The sequence below is a fragment of the Aptenodytes patagonicus genome, chromosome 2 (assembly GCF_965638725.1).
Source record: "Aptenodytes patagonicus chromosome 2, bAptPat1.pri.cur, whole genome shotgun sequence".
Classification (NCBI taxonomy): domain Eukaryota; kingdom Metazoa; phylum Chordata; class Aves; order Sphenisciformes; family Spheniscidae; genus Aptenodytes; species Aptenodytes patagonicus.
In genome coordinates this window covers 152521631-152541983 of record NC_134950.1, presented here as the reverse complement: position 1 = coordinate 152541983, position 20353 = coordinate 152521631, and the positions used below count along the sequence as shown (strand labels likewise).

The following is a 20353-nucleotide window of genomic DNA, read 5'->3' as shown; positions in this document are numbered from 1 at the left end:
TGTTTATCTGCCGGCTCCTGCTAGACAGGATACAGGGTCCTGTTTCCACGAATAGCCAGACTGAAACAGCACGTGTGCATTGTGTGCAGCTCTTGCTTAGCATTTGGATTCAAGAATGAATCGCTTCAGATGTTTTTTCCAACCAGTGCTGTCCCGTGCTTCCTCCGGCCCCATCTGGTGCTTCCTCATCACCTTTCCCAATATTTTTTCCAGTGCTTCCATACTTCACATACATAAATTTTCACAATCCTTCAGACACATAAACTTTGTTTTGGGGGAGCCACTTTTTTTCCATTTAAGGTTGAGACCACATTGCTTTAGCGGGAGTTTCCACACAGAAGCTTAAAAATTTCTCAAAAAAACCTGAAATGCATTATGTGCAACTATACAAACACTCATGCAAATACCTTAAAGGGATCATCTCCTGAATATTTATTCTAAGAGAAATCCGCCTCTATTAAGATACCAAATTTACTAACAGGAATATTCTGAGAAGCAGTTTAACTGCATGGTAGAAAACAATGCAAAGCAAACTCTGAACTGACAAATCGGCTACTCATTCTAACCTAATTTTAGGCCTCATTTCTCGCATCCACTCAGGTAGCAGTTTTGCAATTGCTGTAAGAGAACCAAGATACGGGCTGTTTGCCTGAAAAGGAGTAGGGGAAGACTGCCTTCTGCACCAACCTCAGGTCTTGCATTTTCACACATTTCCCTTCTGCCAGCACTGCCACTCAAATCCAGCAGAAAATTACTTATTTTCAGCCAGATCACTTCCTAGATCCATCTCTATGGATAGGTGACATGAGGAGGAAAAGAGAGGAGTAGGTGGCCAGTAACGGGATAAAAGGGAGAAAATCCCTTGGAGCACCATTCCACATTTAGGTCAATTTAAAGTGGAAGCACAGTCACACAGAACAATAAATGGCAACACAATAGTACTTCTGATATACAGAGAAACAGTGTCAGGATCTGAACATCAAGTGCACACAGCAAAGAGTTCAGTTCAATCCAAAGCCTAGGAACTTTAGAAACTATAAAACAATTTTGATTTAAGAATCATAAGTTGCTTCTGAACAGATCACAAACAAGTGGAGGTAAATGATCCTGTTCCCATTTTAAGACCACTTCTCCCAAAGACTCTGCCTTGAGAAAGACTGGGGGAGTCACGATTTCCACTAGCACGAGCATACTTGCCGGAAACAATCCAAGGGACCACACGATGGCAGCAAGGGAACGTTTCTCGGGGTATTTTTCCAGCGGAAGAGGCTCCGATAATGCAGGTATCTGCTGTCTCTGTGTCTGCCTTTGCAATAAAGGGCACAGATACTGTCTAGGAAGGGGCTGGAAAAAGAATTCGGCTTTCTGTCGCTCACTACAATGCAAAGGCTCCTGCCTTCCAGAAGGGTGCTCTGCAGTCATGCATCGTCCCTACCCTTGATGCCCTGATACCGGCGCTCAGGCTAGGCAGTGCTACTTTGGGAATCACAGGGTACACCACCCACCCCCCCCCCACCCCCCCCCGCCTTTTGTAGATCAGCACTGGAAAAGCAGCTTCTCAAATATTGGCATCCACCAGGCAACAAAAATATAAGGGCAGAAGCTTAAACTTGTTCATGGGTGGAAAGAAGAGAAGGAACAAACAGAACAATGTTACAATGTTTTGGTAGGTTTATGATTGTTGGAAACACAGGAATAAAGGAAAGACTTCCAGGTAGCAGACAATGGCTTTCTTTCCCCTTTGTTCTTTGAGCAGAAATGGAAGGGTCATCATAAACCCCTTTGATTCCATATAGTGATACTATCAAACAAGACAACTGATCCTGAAATTACTCAGGGGATACCATATTACACTGCCTCATGTTGCTAATTACATGGGAAAAGAAACTTCAGCCCTCAGGAGCCAAAGTTTGAAACAGATTCATCAGTCTCCAGCATTTCTTTTCTGTAACTGGGGAAGCAACTTGGCTTTATAGATTGGACTGAGCAAACCCAATTAACAAGACACTCACCTTAATGCAGTTTCAGAAGGCTAATACAAGATAAATTATTTTTCTGCGTCTATGTTTTACACAGGGGAACCGAGGCAAACTCTTATGCCGAGATCTTTCTTTAGGCAAAAAAGCATCAGAGGATCTGTCTCAGATTGCAGTATCAGTAGAACAGGTTACAAAATGAACTGACAAAATTAATAGTAACAAATCACTCAGGCCAGATGGTATTTGCCCTCGAGTTCAACAGCAACTCGAGGGTGAAACAGTCGAACTGTTAATGCTAAGCATCTAACTTCTTGATTAAAATTGCATTGGCATCAGAGTAGTGGAAGGTGTCATAGATGATACAAATAAATTTTTTAAAGGGGGATGGGGCTATCCAGGGAACTGTACTCTGGTGAGACTGACACCCAGACTGGTGTAATCGATAGATACCAAAATAAAGAATAAACAATAAAGAATTAGTGGACCAATGGACAAATATGCTGCATTAGGGAGGAATTAATGTGATTTCTGTAAAGAGAAGGTAAGTCTCACAAATACACAAGGAAACAACAAAAGCATGAGGAAAAGCTATAGCCCAAAAGGCTTTCAGCAAGGTATTTGAGCAAAAGCTTTCAAGAAAGCAAAGCTGCCGTGGGACAAGAGGGGAAATTCTCTCACGGATAAAGTACTGGAAGTAAAGGGCAGGGATCAATGAACAGCTTACTCAATGAATGTAGTTTGCTGGTGAGTTCCACAGGGATCGGTGCTAGGGCTGGTGCTTTTCAACATATTATAAATTATTTAAAAAAAGAGGATGAATAGTATAGTAAAAAAATCTCAAAAGGATATTAAAATATTCAGGGGAATGAAAATGAAAGGTGACTGCAGAGGGCTGCAGATGGACCATCTGATACTAACTGACCAGGAAAAAAACAAAGATTAAATTAACTCCTAATAAATGTAAAGTAATGCTCATGAGAAGAGGAAAAATAAAAACAAAACTAACCCCATCTAAACCCAACAGCCTCCCCAAACCCCAAGTTTTTATACACAGTAATGAACTTTGAACTGATAATCATCCCTTTTGAGTGAGATGTTGGATTTGTAATGGAAAGCTCATGTGGAACATGAGGACAGGGGGACCATCACCATGCCACTGCACGAAGTCATGGTGTGCCTACATCAGATATAGCCATTGCAGGGCTCTCCTCTCTCCCCGTTCCCATCTCACAGATGTACAGTCAAGTTAGAAAGGGCATACAGAAAGGCAACAGGATGATGAAGTGTATAGAATGGGTTCTACAAGAGGAGTAACTAAGCAGACCAGGACTTTTCAGGCTGGAAAAGGCATGATCAGAAAACGGAGTGGGGGAGCGTCTGTAACATCACAACTGGCATGGAGAGGGTGAATATTCTGCTGTGCATAATTTAAGAGTTTGGGGATTGATTGACAGATGAAAGATTCAAAAACAAACAAAAAGAGGTTCTTTCTACCCAAAAAAGAATTACTCTATAGAATTCATTGCACCTAGATGCTGTATACAACCAAGTTTACCTAAATTTTGAAAAATGCGTAAGTTCATGAAAAGTAAACAAACCATGCAGAGCTTTTGCATATGAAGATACCATCTCTGACTTGGAAAATCCCCGAGCTACAAGTGACTAAAAGCAAGGAGATGCGCTCTGAGCATTTTGCCATGTTCTTATATCCTTTCCCACGTATCTGCTACCAGTGGCTCTCCAAGACTGCTAAGTGGAGTTTTGTTTTTACTGAGCACAGTTATTCTTGTAAAAAAGTCTGATGCTTATCCTAACAAAAATATAAATTGTAACTTACTATGGATCATATCCAATTAGACAGCTTGGATGTGGCTACAATTTAAATACTGTGCTTATAAAACCCCCTCTATTAAAATGCTTACAATAATCTACTACAACATATAGTAGTCATACCTGTAACATGCTCCTCACAACATAAATACTTCATTAGTCAATGTGTCATATCATCATAATTTGTCCTTGGTTTGGTAAATTTTAAGGCTAGTATCTACAACCTCAAAAGTATCATATATGACATCTCTAATGTTGAATCAAAAGACTAGATAGAAAAAAACCTACCCAGTTAGTTCTGAGTATGTATTTCACTGTTACAAGTGTGAATAAACACTACATTTAGCGGTGTTCCTTAGATTTCATTAGATATCTCTGAACTGTAATCCTGCTATAGCAGTGACACACACGGGCACACTTCTGTAGGCACCATCATGAACAGCTGCTCAACAGAAAACTTGCTCTGAAATGTACACTGACGTTTCTGCTGTTTACAACATGAAACCACCAATATTTTTATTTTTTATTTCCCAGTGATAATCTACAGAATTGCAGAAAGGAGAGCTTTTTAAGATGAGATTTACAACTTCAAAGTAGTAAATACACTTTCGTAAGTATTGCAGAAATCCTTAAACTCCCTTGTCTTGCATAAAGCCAGTCTACTGATTTAGTCCTATGATTTAGGAAAGGTCAAGAGGGCAACAGTTGAAAGACTAAGAAATGGTAATTTTTTCGCCCTGTTGCTTTGCATTTGTTTATACATCTCCACTGGGATCAGCTTAATTGAAAGTGCCTATATAGAATGTTAACCTTTTTCTGAATACTGCCAGTGACATTTGATGTGTAATTTTGTGATGTATGCTCTTCATGATTAACAGACGTCAGCTGTTGAACTTAAAGCATTGTTGTCAGATGTGCTTTTTCTTTTGGGCTCTGATCCTGCAAACGTGCAAATACATGACGAAGAAATCTCATTGGACACAACTGATGAAAAAAAATTGTTTGTGATTTCATGTTTGTTTCTTGCATGTCTCTAAAAGGGTTGAACTAACGTTTACAGCCTATGAATGATCAGAAACTCTGTGAACAGAAAAAATTCCGAACACTGATAAAACAGAACCATATTGCAATCAAAGTCGTATCCTAAATGAACAGCTGTAACAAATAATGCCATTTGCACTTGACCTCATTCAGCATCCATTTTATGAGACAATGCGATAAACAGCCATCACACAAATTGTTCTTTCCATAGAGAACAAACAATCTAGAAACTAGGCAATGAGGTACACAGGAATAAAGTGATGAACAGGAGGGTAAATACTTAAGGCTACAACACAATGTTATTTAAGACAACAAACCAGCTGAGAGGATTATACACCAGCATGGACTATTACTACACATTAACATTTTCTTCACAGAAAACATACACTCCCTTAGTAACATTCTACTTTGTCTTTACAGATGCAGCATTTTTATTACAAATCCTATTCATCTGACAATACATTGATCAACAGGAAAGATTTACTCTCCTTAGCTGTCAATAACTGTACTCCTTTGGCTCTTCAATCATCATTTCCCATGACAAGCTGACTATGAAGTTTCACTCTATTATGGAGCAATTCTTCAGGTGTGAACTAAATGCAGTAATGAGAAATAATTAGTTATATAGCATCTTACAAATGTGAGTGTTAGAACTAGTTAAATTGTTTATTGATTTCAGCTTCATCTTGCCTCCTGCTAACTCTGAACATGAACTAAAACAAACAACTGGATCCCACCAGTCTTGGTAGGCCAAAGTTTTTGGGAAAAAAAAGAGTCTTACAAAAAGCCTTAACACAGCAACAGAAAAAAAGGAAAGTATTTTTATCTGCAGTTAAGTGTATGGAAATCCCAGTGAGTAAATTTTAGATGGAGACTGGCATTGCTGACTGCAATTAAACTTCAATCCTCTATTTATGAGCTTCCCCTACCTCTCCCATGCAATAGCCAAAGCACTTACCATTGAATTTTGATTTTCATACTTAAAGCCGAACTCGTTACCTTCCTTTGCATCCATTTGCTCTTGAGGAAATTCCTCCCTCCTTCCCTAAAGCGTAATACATAAAGCTGAAGGGAAGAGCTAGGGTAGGGGGAGGCTTTCAGAAGATGGAGGTGGTCACGGTCCTTACAGTCAGCTGTCCCTTTACAGGGGACTTCTGAAGAAGTTGAAACTCTTTGTACTGGTGGGACTTACCCAGTGGGCTGTGCTTAGAAGGACTGCCAGTCAGGACCAGTGATTTGTACAACACAGACACAGTTTTACAGCCAATATGAGTGCAAGAAAACACAGCTAAAACAGCATACACAGGTGCAGTTTCACTGAAGTTTTACTAATTTTAAGTTTAATGTTTTAGTAAACTAAAGTTTTCACTGAAGCCACCACTTTATGGAAGAAAAAGCCAGGCAAAAGCAACAAATTCTAAGAGGTTTCTCAACCCACCATAATTTCTTTACAATCTTTTCTTCCTCGTTGAGGTATTTCTGCCTTTCTTGTTCCACCAGGTTGCGCTGTCGCTGCACAGGATCTTCAAGCCTCTTCACTGTTTCAATCATTTTGCCATTGATTTCCAGCTCTGCTTTCTTCACCATTGCCCTCAGCATCTCCTGGTTCTGCAGCTGTTGCACAAAAGAAATCAACTTCAATTTTTCCTGCTTGACTGACATCCCTGGCAACAGAATACATTGCAGAGCTCAGAAATAGGTTGGGATAAACACAGATCTACAGCGAGAGAGTTTTTACCTTCTTCTTTCCCTCTTTAACTTTACCTATAAACATTATTCCATGAGGAAGCGTTGGGGGTGAGAAAAGCCTAAATCTGATTAACTTCTAATGTGTGTATCTAACTTCCAGTTGCGAGCTGATGAACAAAAGATGTTGGGATCAGTACACCACCTTCAGTGCATAACTTCTGCAAGGATTGTGGCCCCCTTTTTCTGCTCAGTCCAGCATGAATCAAGAATTAATCACGCCTCACAAGATTGCCGGAAGCTTGACTTCCACTTTGCGCGTATCTCATAAGCTTATGCATCACACTGCCCATACATGCTTGGTGGATAATCCCACACATTAATGACAAGGCTGGAATGCACTGCTGTTCTCAGAATGGAATTTTTCAGTCTCTCAAGTGGCAGAGGAAGGATTGTGCCATCCAGTGTAATTTGGTACAGACATACAGCTCATCTGCAATACATAAAACCTCCTTTACCCACCAAAAAAAACCCCTTTATAACATGGTAATCTTCTGAGAACTGTAAAAGTCACATCTTCTTTCTTGTCTTAGCCTTATGTTAAGTATCTAAAGCATTAATTTTCTTACTGATATTAAGTTTGCAGAGCAAAACAAGCTAAGAAAGCAAACTAGACCGTACTCTTCTGCGGGTAGCCCTAGAGCAGCTATGCCCCACACTCACAAAAAACAAACCTGTTTAAGTCTCTTATGCAAATCACAAGATTCAAAGTGATAAGCAGGGCTCCACCTAGTCACAGCTTTAGGATATAGGCAACGTGAACACAACTCTGTTAGCCCAGCAGCCTTCTCATACTGTAAGATTTTAAAAACCACCTGTGTCACTTGGGAGATGAAGTTCCAGTTTTAAAACTAGCAATCGAACCGTCAGCTGTCTTCTAAACATCCAGGCTTAACAGCCAAACCACATTTAACATACAAAGTAAAACCACTGCCTAATAGAAAGAATCACAAAAATGGATTACCTACAAGACAGTATAACGCAACAAGACTTCTTTTTAAGTTAATTTGAGAGAATTCATGGGAATCAGAGAAAAAAAAAGCCTTTGCCCAGGTCATTCTTTCCAATCAGTACGGGAATTAGAAGAACAAACTCAGCTCTCCCCTCCTGACTCTTCAGTCCTGGTGCCTGACTTGCCTTCTCCAGCGACACAACTGTGATGAGAGGGAGGGTGGCGCTTCACTGAAAGCGCGAGCAGGGTCTGAGCTGTGACAAGCAGGAGGTGTTAGCTCAAAACTCAGCTGAAGATAAGTGTTAGCAGCTAGGGAAAAAAATGAAGCTGGAAAACATTTGAAACAGCACAGATTTATAAACGTTGTCAGCTGCTTTATACCAGACTGGATTCTTTTGAAGACAGTGCATGTGTGTATTTTTCCTCACTATGGGATTAACGTTTGGGTTTGACAAATTAAAACCTCTTACGGCGAGGCCAGCACAGCTATCTGAGACACACATCTCTTACATTGTGCCATATTTTCAAGAAGGAAAACATAAATGAATGAATAAATGAGTGAATGAGCATGTAACACTTCAGTCATACAGTTTATTCACAGCTCTTTAAAAAGTGGGGAAATTTGTCACAGGGAAGTGACTTGGGAAATGTGAAACAACTGATCCAAGGTCAGTGAGAAGGTCAGTAAGGGAGTCAGACTTAAGTCTCAGGTGTCCAGAATTTAAGTCCTCTACGTTTCTCAGCTGGTAACAGTGACTCCCAGTAATACCAAAATTGAGTATGCATGTGTGGGGGGTTGTGCAATGGCAGATATACTTTCTTTCCTATTATGGGGATATATAGGGGATCTATATTTATTGTAGTGACACCTACAGCTAAGGTGCTTGTCACTTCCCTTTATGCAGTGCTTGAACAGTATTAGAAAGTTTCAGTCATAAAAGTTCATCCATTTCTGATAACAAGATTAGGGAATAAAAATATAACTCAGCAATATTTCAGAAAGCTTGTATGTTGAGGATTCCCAAACCTCAATGTCTGGAGTGAGCTCTTGAAGTCTGGGAAATGACTCATCTTGGTATCAAAGAGATGTTTTTGCCATTTCTATGAAAATTCATGCAACACTTGGCTAGTTCTGGAAAACCTGCTTTTGTTCATGCTTGGGGAACAGGGACAGAAGATGAGAAGGGGAGGTATTGATGAGTGCAGAGAGAGAAGAGAAGGAACCAGGGGAGAGGAGTAATTGTGGGTTTAAGCAGGGCAGAGTCACCAGCCAAAGGACAACGTGAGGCAGGGCAAGCAGGAGCAGAGGGGAAGAGCTGTGGGTGAGGAAGAGGAGGCAGTCTCTGGCCGCTACAGCACATTTACCTCCATGTTCTGGAATTGAACTCGATTCTTACCTTTTCTCTGCCAGCAGGTATCAGATCTGAGACTCCCTGGCTAAGTGCACACCCCATTTGTCCCTCAGACCACCTCTGCCAGTTACTCCACCACCTCAAGTAGAAGTTTTATGGATCCGCCAGAGTAATTCTGGTTCCACAGAGTAGAACTTTTTGTACTTTAAGTTTGCTTGAAAACAAGCCAAATAAACAATCTTAGACATTCACACTTGAAAAGAAACTTTGTTAAAACAGTGTTCAAGTTCCAAAGTCAAGTGCCCAAAGGTAAGGAAAAGCAATGCAGCCTTTCCTGTCACCACTAAATGGCAATTTCTTGCTAATTAGAGTTAACTTGACTTATAACTGCAAGCAGCAATCAATCAGAAAGAAATTTAACATGCTTTTTTAGAATTCTAGCATCCTCTCCTACATTCAGTACCCTTGGCTCTCACTCCCGGCCTCCCCAATCTCTCCAGATACCTACCTTGTCCCTCTTTTTGGCTACTGCTCCAGCCATTATCTATTACTGCTCTCTCACAAGTAACCCCAGCACCGCCTCTGGCACCCACTTCAAGAATAATCTGATAACCAGTTTAGTTCACTTTGAACCAATTATTACCTATGAGACAGGTAACTGGAAAACCAAGTATTAGTTCACAGCCCTGCTTCTCATTAGGAGACAAGCATGACCTGTCCAGTGGGAGCCTCCCAGGTCCTGCTGGGAGAGTCTTCTGGGCCACCCACCTCCCCACACACTACAGTGCACAGCCACAAACAGGGACTGACTGTCTGCAGCTCAGGATCTCTGTAGAATCTAATTATCTAATTCCTGAAGTTTGTTACCATACATAGATTAAACATAGTCTCACCAATTCTATAATGCAGCTCAAAACATATTTGAATTTCTAATTCAAAGTTACACTTGTGAGACTGAGTATCATATACCATTTATGACAGTAGTTATTATTACATTTTCTATACCTTCTGCAGCACTCATTTCCCTGCAAATAATACATTGAGTGACGGAAAAGGATGCATGCATACACATTCCTAACGCTGAACCTTAATCATATCTAACTGCTTTCCCTTAAAATGTGTTCAATTAAAGAAAGGAAGGAATAGACCAAAAAAATCCAATGTACATATAAGCTAATGATATGTACCATGAACAAGTACTCTAAGGCTTGGTTCAAAGCTGCCACTAAGAGTTCTCATTACGTGGGAGTGCAGAATGAACAACCCCACTGAACTCATGGGCTCCAGTCTTACCAACAACAAATGCATCCAGGACACAGGCTGGTTTATAGCCTATCTCTGGCAATGAGGAAAACTCCACAGCACCATGAAACTAGTCTTTCTTGAGTATCTCTGAAAATCAGAGCACTTAAGGAAGATGCTAGTGGAGTAGCAAGAAGTGTATCTAACCTCTAGCAACAGCCATGATGCAAATGTCTCTATTTCAAGAATCTCTGGCTAAAATCCAACCACAGACTGAAACAGTCTTAACTTTTTGGTTGCATCAATTTAATTGGTGTGTGAATCAATACATCTGGATCAATTGCTGCTGGATATGTTTTAAAAAGAGGATTTTGCCAGCACAGACAAAGGCTACATGCATGAATGGACCTTTTCCATCATGTGTTTCTCTGATCCTATTAAGCAAATGAGTAAGAACTTACAGTGATATCATCAATTGAAAATTGAACCATAGGCAGTATTAAATACAGTTTTATGTCCTGTTCCTGTTTCTTAGTTATCCTGCCAGCATTTGTGCCTGTGCAATCATCTTCTTCAGTTCTTTGGAAGTGTTTCTTTTAGTCTGTCACTGTATGAAAAATTCACACACACAGGAACAAACTGACTGCCAACCCAGGAGAAACAGTGAAAGTGAAAAATATGAAGTACTGTCAAACATGGTATGCAAACAACCTGGAAAAACAGCAAAATACTTTTCCCTTTTACTTTGAATTATTTTCCAAAAAACATAGCACAAAATTTTTTCATTAGAAGTGTGATATTTCAACACTCTTCAGTTTAAAACACTACCTCTTTCATTTGCTGCCCTACAAACTGTGAGCTCTTTTTCAAAATAATTCTACCCATTCAGGAAAGCCACGACAAAAACTCACTCTCATGAATGTAATTTATATGTAATATACCAAAGTTTCCCTTGAGCTACAGGTTCTTCCATCCGACTATCATGAATTTGCCCACTTCTTACTGGCACGATACACCAAATTTGCTATCATTTCTGAAACAAGGGAAGCCAGCCAGAGTTAATGAGCACACTCGGGATATGTCCTTTTTTCCTTCTCAAGACTTCCTTGGCAGCATTGATTTGTGCAGATGGTACAAGTTTCTTCACTCCTGTGTGCCATAATGCTATATCTGATCAAAAGCAAGGTTACCGCCCCAGGCAGGGCCATGGAGACAAGATGCAGCTGGGGAAATGCCACCTCCTTGGTGAGCAGGCCCTGTGAGTACAATGTGCTCACTGCCTCCGGCGCAGCACTGCAACCTCCGTCCCACTTTACGAGGCCACATGCTAAGCACAGCTGGTGGCCAGACCGCAAGCGTTTGCCAAGAGCTGCATTTGGCACGTGGGGTTACAGAAGGACAGAGGGGCTGCAGTGGTTTGCAGCACAAATGTGGAAGAATACCCACTTATACATAATGTGCCAGGGCAGAGATCCCAAGCCAGAGTCTTGAAATTAGATGGGGACCACAATGGCCGGCATGTAGGCAGCACTGCTGGGAACAGCTTCTGAAAGATACATTTGCTATAGGAACATACTCATCCTAAACTGAAAATGTAAATACATGGGTACTGTATCACAGGCAGAGGTCACCTGGCTGACACAACTGTTTGCTCCAAATACCTTCTGCCATCTCTTCATTACCAGCAAACTGAGCACAGGACCTTGTCACAGCATCTTCAGTCTTGGCCACATTTTCTTTGCCCTGACGTTTACCTCACCCTTCTGCTCCCTTGCCCTATGACTGGTTCATAATTCAATTTCCTTTAGTTAAGGAAGGGAAGGCAAAATGTGCTCTGAATTCTAATCTGTATTATCACTACTCTGTTATAAAATTAATCAGCAAATCAAAGGAGATTGACATAGTACCATTCCCATATTCAAAACCACCCTGGTCGTAATAGCAGTAGCTGCAGCCCTACAATACCAAACATGTGATGTCACTTTCCAGGCAAGGAGGACTGGCAGAGTATTGAAGTTTCCCCTGCTGTCCACTTTGTCTTACAAGAAATTGCTCTACCTCCTTTTACATCTTCTGAGACAATACACAGTGCTCTTCCGTTTCCAATTAAGTGAAGGGCTGAAGACCTGTACAGCTGCATAAGCTTATTTTCACAGTGTCTGAGATGAACAGCATATATTTACATTTGCAGCACTATGGTATGTGTCAACAGAACATTTTGCTTAACTCTTCATTGTTCTTATCGTTTCTTGCAGGTTTTGAGGTGTTGATGTGTGTTAGGAAAGTACTGGTAAATGTGAATGTAAGCAGGGCACAACAAACCTTTGCAGCAACTTTTGAGATATCTTTTTTCCTTGCTGCTCAAGTTGGCTATTCTTCTGGATTCTGTAAATACAGCACTCAAACTCTGGCTTAATGCGTATCTACTGATCCTCAGCTACATTTGGATTTCCTGACATCAAAGTTGTTTATTTAGGAACTTAAAAACTGTCTCAACTGTAAACAGTATGGAGCAGGAACATGGCTCTTCCGACATGTTTATATAGCACACAGCATAGCAGGGTCCAAACTGTAATCACAGACTTGATATTATTGTAATATAAATACTGCTTTAATGTCTAAAGTCATCAAACAAAGCTAGAAATGAAGTTTTTTCTCAATATCTGAGCAGCAGTAGTTAAACTGAGCTAATTATCATACCTCTAGGTCTATGCAAGTGGCGTACGCTACAGCAGAATATGCTTTTGTGTCTGTAATACTCGGATCTTCCCTTTGCTAGAACTCTGCTACTGAGAATCACTCACGTACAAAAGATAAAAGAGACAGAAAGAGAGAAAGAAAGCAAGCTGACATTTGCTGACAACCCACTTTCCCGGCATTACCCAGATATGCCTACCTGTAGCTGCTTCATCTGATGCAGCTGCAGCCGCAGATCCGACACGTTGCGTTTCATACCATGCAGGCTGACTTGCATTGATGGGGCTCCAGCAGGGTGATGGATGACAGCTGACTCCACAGTTGCCAACGTGTTCTTCCCCCCAGATATATTAGCAGCGCCTGCAATAAGCAGCAGCACAGGTTGAGCTCACCAGTAGAGAAGGTGCAAACATAATCCCTCCTCTGTCCATTGAATCCACACGTATTTCACACAGATGGACAAGAAAAGAAAATTACAGTTGCCAATGCTCAGTATTAACAGGGGACTGGCACCTCCTTATCCAATATATTTTGAGGGAAGACTGTACAATATCAGAGTGTATCTATGCTGGAACCTCAGTCATATCAGAGCACTGCATTACCGTGAGACTGCTTCCTACCACCTGTAGCGGAGATGGGATAATAAGCTATAACTGCAGACTATACAAAACAGCAGCAAATCAAATTGGTGCTGAAAGTAGCTTCGGGATTGTCCTCCCAGGAGCCATCTGAGACCAAGTTGATGCAAATTCACAGGATTCCTGAACTGCGTATTTGTTGATTAATTATCACAAATTATTAATTTGTTAATTATTTATCAATTAATTAATTCAGTCAAACTGCCAAGTGTGGGGGAAAGTTTTCTATAGAGAATCTTGCTTTGCTGCTTAAAGTACAATTGCATTATTTCTATCAGGTGTCTCCGACAGCTACTGTATAAAACCAGGAGAAGAGAAATGAATCAATGGTGTGGCAGAGAACCGCTCTCCAGCATGTTGCATCCACCCACTCCCCTTTAGTTTGTCATTTGTTCAGGACTGTGTTTACAAGGGAATACAGCATAACACAAGGAAGTGAGCTGAGCCACGCTCTGAGTATAACCGTCAGTGTCCTCAGAAGACCTTCTTCATTAAATAATGCAGTTCCTCTACACGGCATCAATGTCAAGCTTGTTCTTTTCAGTCTCAAGTACCTGGGAAGAAGCTTTATTTACAGGGTAGAAGCAAATTTCAGTTCATCAGCTAATAGTCATGTTACAGCTTCTAGCAATTTGCACTTACACACCCATATTCTTCAAATTTTCTTTCTAATGTGTCCCTTCCCCTCCCCATCATCAACAGGCAAAATGACAGACTGTCAGTAGGATACACTTCATTTTTTAAGGCCAGCACTATGTAGCCCTGCATACTCTTCTGATCACAGTGCCAGATCCACCTTGTCCCTTGGGCTCAGATGGCTCACAGGGCTGCTGCTCCCTGAACTATTGCATTATCAGCCCCTCACTACAAGCAAGACATTGAGGTGCTGGAGCGTGTCCAAAGAAGAGCAACGAGACTGGTGAAGGGTCTAGAGCACAAGTCCTATGAGGAGCGGCTGAGGGAACTGGGGTTGTTTAGCCTGGAGAAAAGGAGGCTGAGGGGAGACCTCATCGCTCTCTACAACTCCCTGAAAGGAGGTTGTAGCGAGGTGGGTGTCGGTCTCTTCTCCCAAGTAACAAGCGATAGGATGAGAGGAAATGGCCTCAAGTTGCGGCAGGGGAGGTTTAGATTGGACGTGAGGAAAAATGTCTTCACGGAAAGGGTTGTCAAGCATTGGAACAGGCTGCCCAGGGAAGTGATTGAGTCACCATCCCTGGAGGTATTTAAAAGACATGTAGATGTGGCACTTAGAGACATGGTTTAGTGGTGGACTTGGCAGTGTTAGGTTAACGGTTGGACTCGATCTTAAAGGTCTTTTCCAACCTAAATGATTCTATGATTCTATTCTATGATTATGTCATTCCCCACTTCATTTTCTTCCTTCTCTATGAATAAAACAAAAAATCTGAGGAAACAGAAAATAACTCATCAATGGATCTGCACAGGGATTTTGGTCATCATTTGTTCCCACAAGCATACATTCTATCAAGTTCAAAGAAATCAAACAGAAACTAGTGTTGGGACCTTTTCTTTGCCTGTTGAAGGCAAATTTTCAGTGCACCAAAGGGCATGACACATTTTTCTGGCTGGAATGAGTATGAACCCGAGAGTGGTAAGTTTTATCCCTGCCCTCTCATCCCTAGTAGTCTTTTCAACCAGTAAAGTCTCCAAATGTGCCTGAGTGAGTACAGCTCAGCATAACAACACGTTGTTATTCCTTTGCCAACAGGTGTGGATACCTCAAATGTAGCCTTTGCAAAATTCATCTGGGGGAAGCATTATTAAAGGATGGAAATTATGCCAGATTATTTTTATTTAAAAATAGGCTAAAAGGTTCCTGAAGAATCATGTTGCTTGCTTTACCTACATTTGCAATTCCTGTCAGTAAAAGCACAGGCCCCTCTGGCTGCACCCGTGCGATATACAGTGTTCCACGCCATAGGCTTCCGGAGACATGCTCGAACAAAAAGCTGTTCTAGCCCGGTGCTGGCCGTTGTAATGCTATACCTTACCTAAACGTGCTCCAGCTAGGTCTGCTCGGTGCTTCAACAACAGCACTTTTCGTTTCACTGCTGAGCAAGCTGCTGCAAATTTTTGCTATACTCCAGTATGATTCAAAGAGTTGCTTAACAGAAAGCAACACTCAAGAAATAAAGTCCTTGTTCACTGCCATTCTGCACTCACTCTATGCTTCAGTCTAATATATGCTAATACTTATCTTTCTCCATGTAGACTGCAGTTTTTCCTACAGTCAAGCATCTCTTTCCCTCCCACATGCACTATTATTTTTTGCATTTTTTTAAGAAAAGGGTATTTAGTTCATAAACCGAACAGACAGAAACCACCAGAGTCTGAAAAATGTGGATAAGCCTCCAAGAGTTCTGATCCCTAGCCACAAATCTGGACTGTTTTTGAAAGCACATCTACCTTTCTGCTATTCTTTGCCTCAAGCAAAAGCTCCAAAAACTCAGCCCCCGACCCTGTGATGATGCAGCCAAGGTATGAATCAGTCCCCGCCAGTCTCTCCCCCCATGCTGGACCCCAGTCAATTCACATATTTTCTCAGGAAGGGGTGCCTGCTTTCCTTTTAGTGTAGATGGACTGTGATCTGCTTCTGTAAACAATAAATGTCTCTGACTCCCTACAAAGCAGCTCTCCTCCCCTGCTGCCTCGGCCAGCTCTTCTCACCATTAGGTTCTATCAGCTGCCACGGTGTCCCTGCTGCAGAGTGTGCTCAGAGCCTGTGAAGCACGATGTGGGACTCCCAAGGGTGTGAAACGCAACCACACTGAGTGAGCATGGGAGTGCAGTAAGGATCAGCAGCTGATTTCTCAGAGATACATATTTTCATCAAAAAGGAATAAAAGGGCAGCTGAATGAGGGGCTGCTTCATCTAGGGAGTATAGCTCGCTTTTGGAAATAGTCCCAGGCTGTAGCTTTGCGATTAGTTGTGCGGCCAGATGGATTGAAGAGAAAGAAACAGCATTGGCTCTCAGGTTTTTAAATAAACCCTTGCTGGAGCTAGGTAAGGGGGCCTGAATGCAAAACCCCTCCATAATTCCCTAATACTCTGGACAAAAAACAAATGTTAACTTTTTTTACAAAGGCTAATGAACTAAGCTGCCGTTTTCAAAGTACAAAGAGAACTGATGTGCAGAAAGGGGAAATGTTTGCTATTTGCCCAGGCTTAGGAAGGTAAGGAACACAACTTCCACTCCCTGACACTTGACCTTTGCTATGGTTGCAAAGACATCGCTCTCCTTCCATTTTCCAGATTTTATTTTTCTTTCTGAAATGCTAAGATTTTGTTTGGAAGCAGGCTAGAAAAAAAGGCCATCAGACAACACCCAGCAATGTTTCTTCACAAATTACTCAGCTCCTTATTAAAGAGCCACAACATTTTCAAGCATCATTTGGGGAGACATGACAGTTACTCAGTTCTCTTTCCATCCAGTTAGAATCCACTAAACAAATAGGAAAATGCAATGTTAAGGTTGCAATTCCATCATTAACAAGCTGTTATGGCCAGGCACTAAAGCACCCTTAAAAGAATAAAATATTCTATATATATTAGTGTGCAACTTCACCTCATTGATCCAGAATGAATTCAGGATCATGTTTTACCTGCAAATGCTGACACAGTTCAAAGACTGACATGATCTATCTTTGAATCTGAGATAAGCAAGCAGATATGGACAATGTTTTTAATTCACAGATCATCACAGCAAGAGTCATGCGTGTGAAAAAGGCACACAGATATGCACAGATGACAAGACAGTTCACAAAGAGTGAGGAATCAAATCCAAGCCCTACATGTGTAATACTTCTCCCTGCTGCCAACTCCCTCTCTTGGTTTGTACTGGTGGTGGTAGTGCAGAAAGACATACTCCTTTATCCATTTTCAGGAAATACTGAAATGTCCTTCTTCCTCTTCCAACAAGGCAGCAACTAGCAAAGAACTATTGCTTTTTTTGGTAATCCATGATACAGCTGATCTCAATTTAATCAATGAATCCAGGATTTAATCTATCAATCTCACCACTTGATGAACAAAAATATGACAGAAAAGAGAGTAGGTGAGCATTTCTCAGCATATTTGTTAGTAATCTCAAGGAGACTCTTCCTAGTATGATTTGGTTTTAGAGTCACATGTTGTTCCTAAGTGAAGAGTCCCTTGATGCCATTCACTTTTGGTGAACTGAAGAAGGTTATAAGGATTCAGTCATGGGATTTCTCCTAACGTTAGCAGAAGAGACATAGCCAGTCTGTGGAAAGTTACTGCTCTTTGAACCCTCCCCCCGTGAAAGAAATGAGCCTAAAGCAATAAAACATTAGAAATGCAGACAAGCATGATCGTTACAGGCTCATTTTCCCCAGTGAAAAAGCATTTTTATTTAGGCTCTTTAATATTTGAGGCTAAAGAATCCGCTACAGACTGGCAAAGCAAAAACATGTTAAATACAACAATTTGGTTTATATGAAATACCAAACAGAGTGTTCATAATCTAGCTATATAGAGTTATCTAGGATTTAGAAAATTTGGTTTCTTTCTCTTCCCAAGTGAGCTAGTTCTCTATTTTTTGCATGAAAGTCTCCTATCATTGGAACACATACTATAAAACACAATGTTGGTTCAACATTGATGAGCCAATTTTATCCTGCACAGATGTTTTATTGTTCAGGATGGGAAGCAATTCACGTTTCTGCTTACCAGTGCTCTAGAAAGGACTGCTCAATCAACATTTTATACCACTTTTTCTTTCAAACAGACTTTGAAATTGCTAAAACTGGTATCTCAGTGCACAGTTGTCAAGTGGAATTGTATACTACGAGAGTCGACTGTCTAAATGCCTATACTTAATATGGATTGGGGTGAACTGAAGAACAAAACAGCGGTCAGCAAAAGTGTTTCTAGATCCTGCTGGCACATTTAAACCCAAGCATAATTACAAAAAGGAGAAACATTCTGTAGCATATTCTGGCAGATTGCCTAATTTTCAAGTAAGCAGGGACTGCATTGACTTATTAGACCCTGTCACGTGCAATTTCAAAAGCAGGTGCAAAAGCAAAATATTCTATTATACAGGACTATTCTATACAGCAGTCTTCAATAATAGCTGATGTAGGTTACAATACTGTAGTTTATTGGGGTCAGCATCACACCTTGTTTCCTTTACCTGCTACAGTTTAATTTTGTGGCTGAGTCATGCTGGAAGGACAGGATTTAGGGATGCAGACGCTGTAGTTACAACTATACTTTATAGCACTGACAGGTATCCTTGCAGAAGGCTGGCTGCATGGCTGGTCCCACTGCCCTATCCCCATCTCCCAAGTGATCAGAAAAGCACCTACTGCACAACCTGAATGCTGGTATCCTTACTCACGTGCTGCATACAGGCATGGCCATGTGACAAAATCAATGTCTCTGTCAGTATGTGACAGATGCTGATCTGGTCTTTTGACAGTAAGTTACACATCCCGTCCCCCCCTCATGCTTGGACATGCAGCTGTTATATGTAATTTTGCCATTTCAGGGACATGCGTTCAGTCATACAACAAGGTAGTGAGGAGTCTTTGGGAACAACGTGGCAGGAAATGGCTGCTGGTCAGCTGAACCATGCTGTTCTGGTGGGCTGGGCATGACTTCCACACCGAGGAATCCCAACCTTCGCTTTGTGTAGGGCCGTTTTCCCAATGAATATTAATTCATTTCTCATTTCATTGAGAGCACATTCACACACACACACACGCGCGCGAATCACTGAATAATTTAGGTTGAAAGGGACCTCTGGAGGTCATATGGTCCAAACTCCCACTCAAAGCAGGGTCCCTACTTAGATCAGGATCTCCAGCTCAGTGCCCCCTACAAAGTACTTATCTGAATTAGTATAAACACAGGGAAAGCGGAAAGGCCAAACAGCAACACAATACAAAGAGGAAAACAAGGCAACATGTGTGCAGATTTTGACGGTTTCATAGGTGCTTTGTATGAGATGAGGCCTACGCGAGTCGGAAATACCATAAATTCTCAGTGTATAATGACACTGAAATAAGGAAAAGTCTAAGAGCATTTTGCAGCTGTTTTGAAAAATGATGGACTTTTCAGTAAGTTGTCTGAAACTGATAAATCACAACATATTTCTTCACAGCCTGAAGTATCACCCTCCCCATCCAGGGGCCAGCGGGAAGGGAAGAGCTGGAAGGGGACCAGAGAGTAGCTTGGGAGCAAAGCTCCAGTACCAGGACTTTAGCTCGCTGGCTCTTGCATGTGCTTGATAGTTTCCAGGTCTGGTTTGACTTCTGTTGTTAGGAGGACATACTGCAATTCCAGATAAACAGGAATCCTGAACGTGAACTAACAGCTCCAACAGAAAGGCTAGTCAAGAGCATAATAGATTTGCTAATAAACGTGTGTGGTTTACTACCTGCCTGAGCACAGACCTCCCTGTGGGAACAGCATTACCAGGAAGGAGGGAACTGCCTTTATTTGCATTCGGTGCATGACAAAGGGTGAAGAGGAGGCATATAAACACACGCACACCCTGCAGACATCCCCAGCAGCAGCCCATACACAAAGAACTCCAATCACATGGAGATCTTCTTTCATAACAGCCTTAACTCCATCTTTTAAACACTTAGCAGCTCTCCAAGTGGGAAGGTAAAATAAGACCAGCTCTTATTGGCTTCATAATTGATGCTTGCTCAGAACAGTTTAGGCACAGGCTAATAATTAGTAACAGATCAATACAGCTTAGTTAGGGAAAGTGCTGTCTTGCTGACTGCTAAATTCCTTAGTGTCATTACATCCATAGTATCCTACTGACAGAAGAACCTTAGAGAAAAGTTCAGGTGACCAGAACAGGAATGAAATATTTA

At 41.3% G+C, this 20353-nt stretch overlaps 1 protein-coding gene across 17 annotated transcripts in view; it reads right to left on the bottom strand.

Moving 5' to 3' along the window:
- KIAA1217 (KIAA1217 ortholog) overlaps window positions 1-20353 on the bottom strand; it is a 188900-nt gene that overhangs the window by 22696 nt on the left and 145851 nt on the right. For all 17 annotated transcript variants that reach the window (XM_076331692.1, XM_076331697.1, XM_076331695.1 and 14 more), the window contains 2 exons: window positions 13039-13199; window positions 6289-6464 (listed from right to left, as the gene is read on the bottom strand). In XM_076331692.1, coding sequence (XP_076187807.1) covers window positions 6289-6464; window positions 13039-13199 — 337 coding nt within the window. The remainder of the gene's footprint in view (window positions 1-6288; window positions 6465-13038; window positions 13200-20353) is intronic.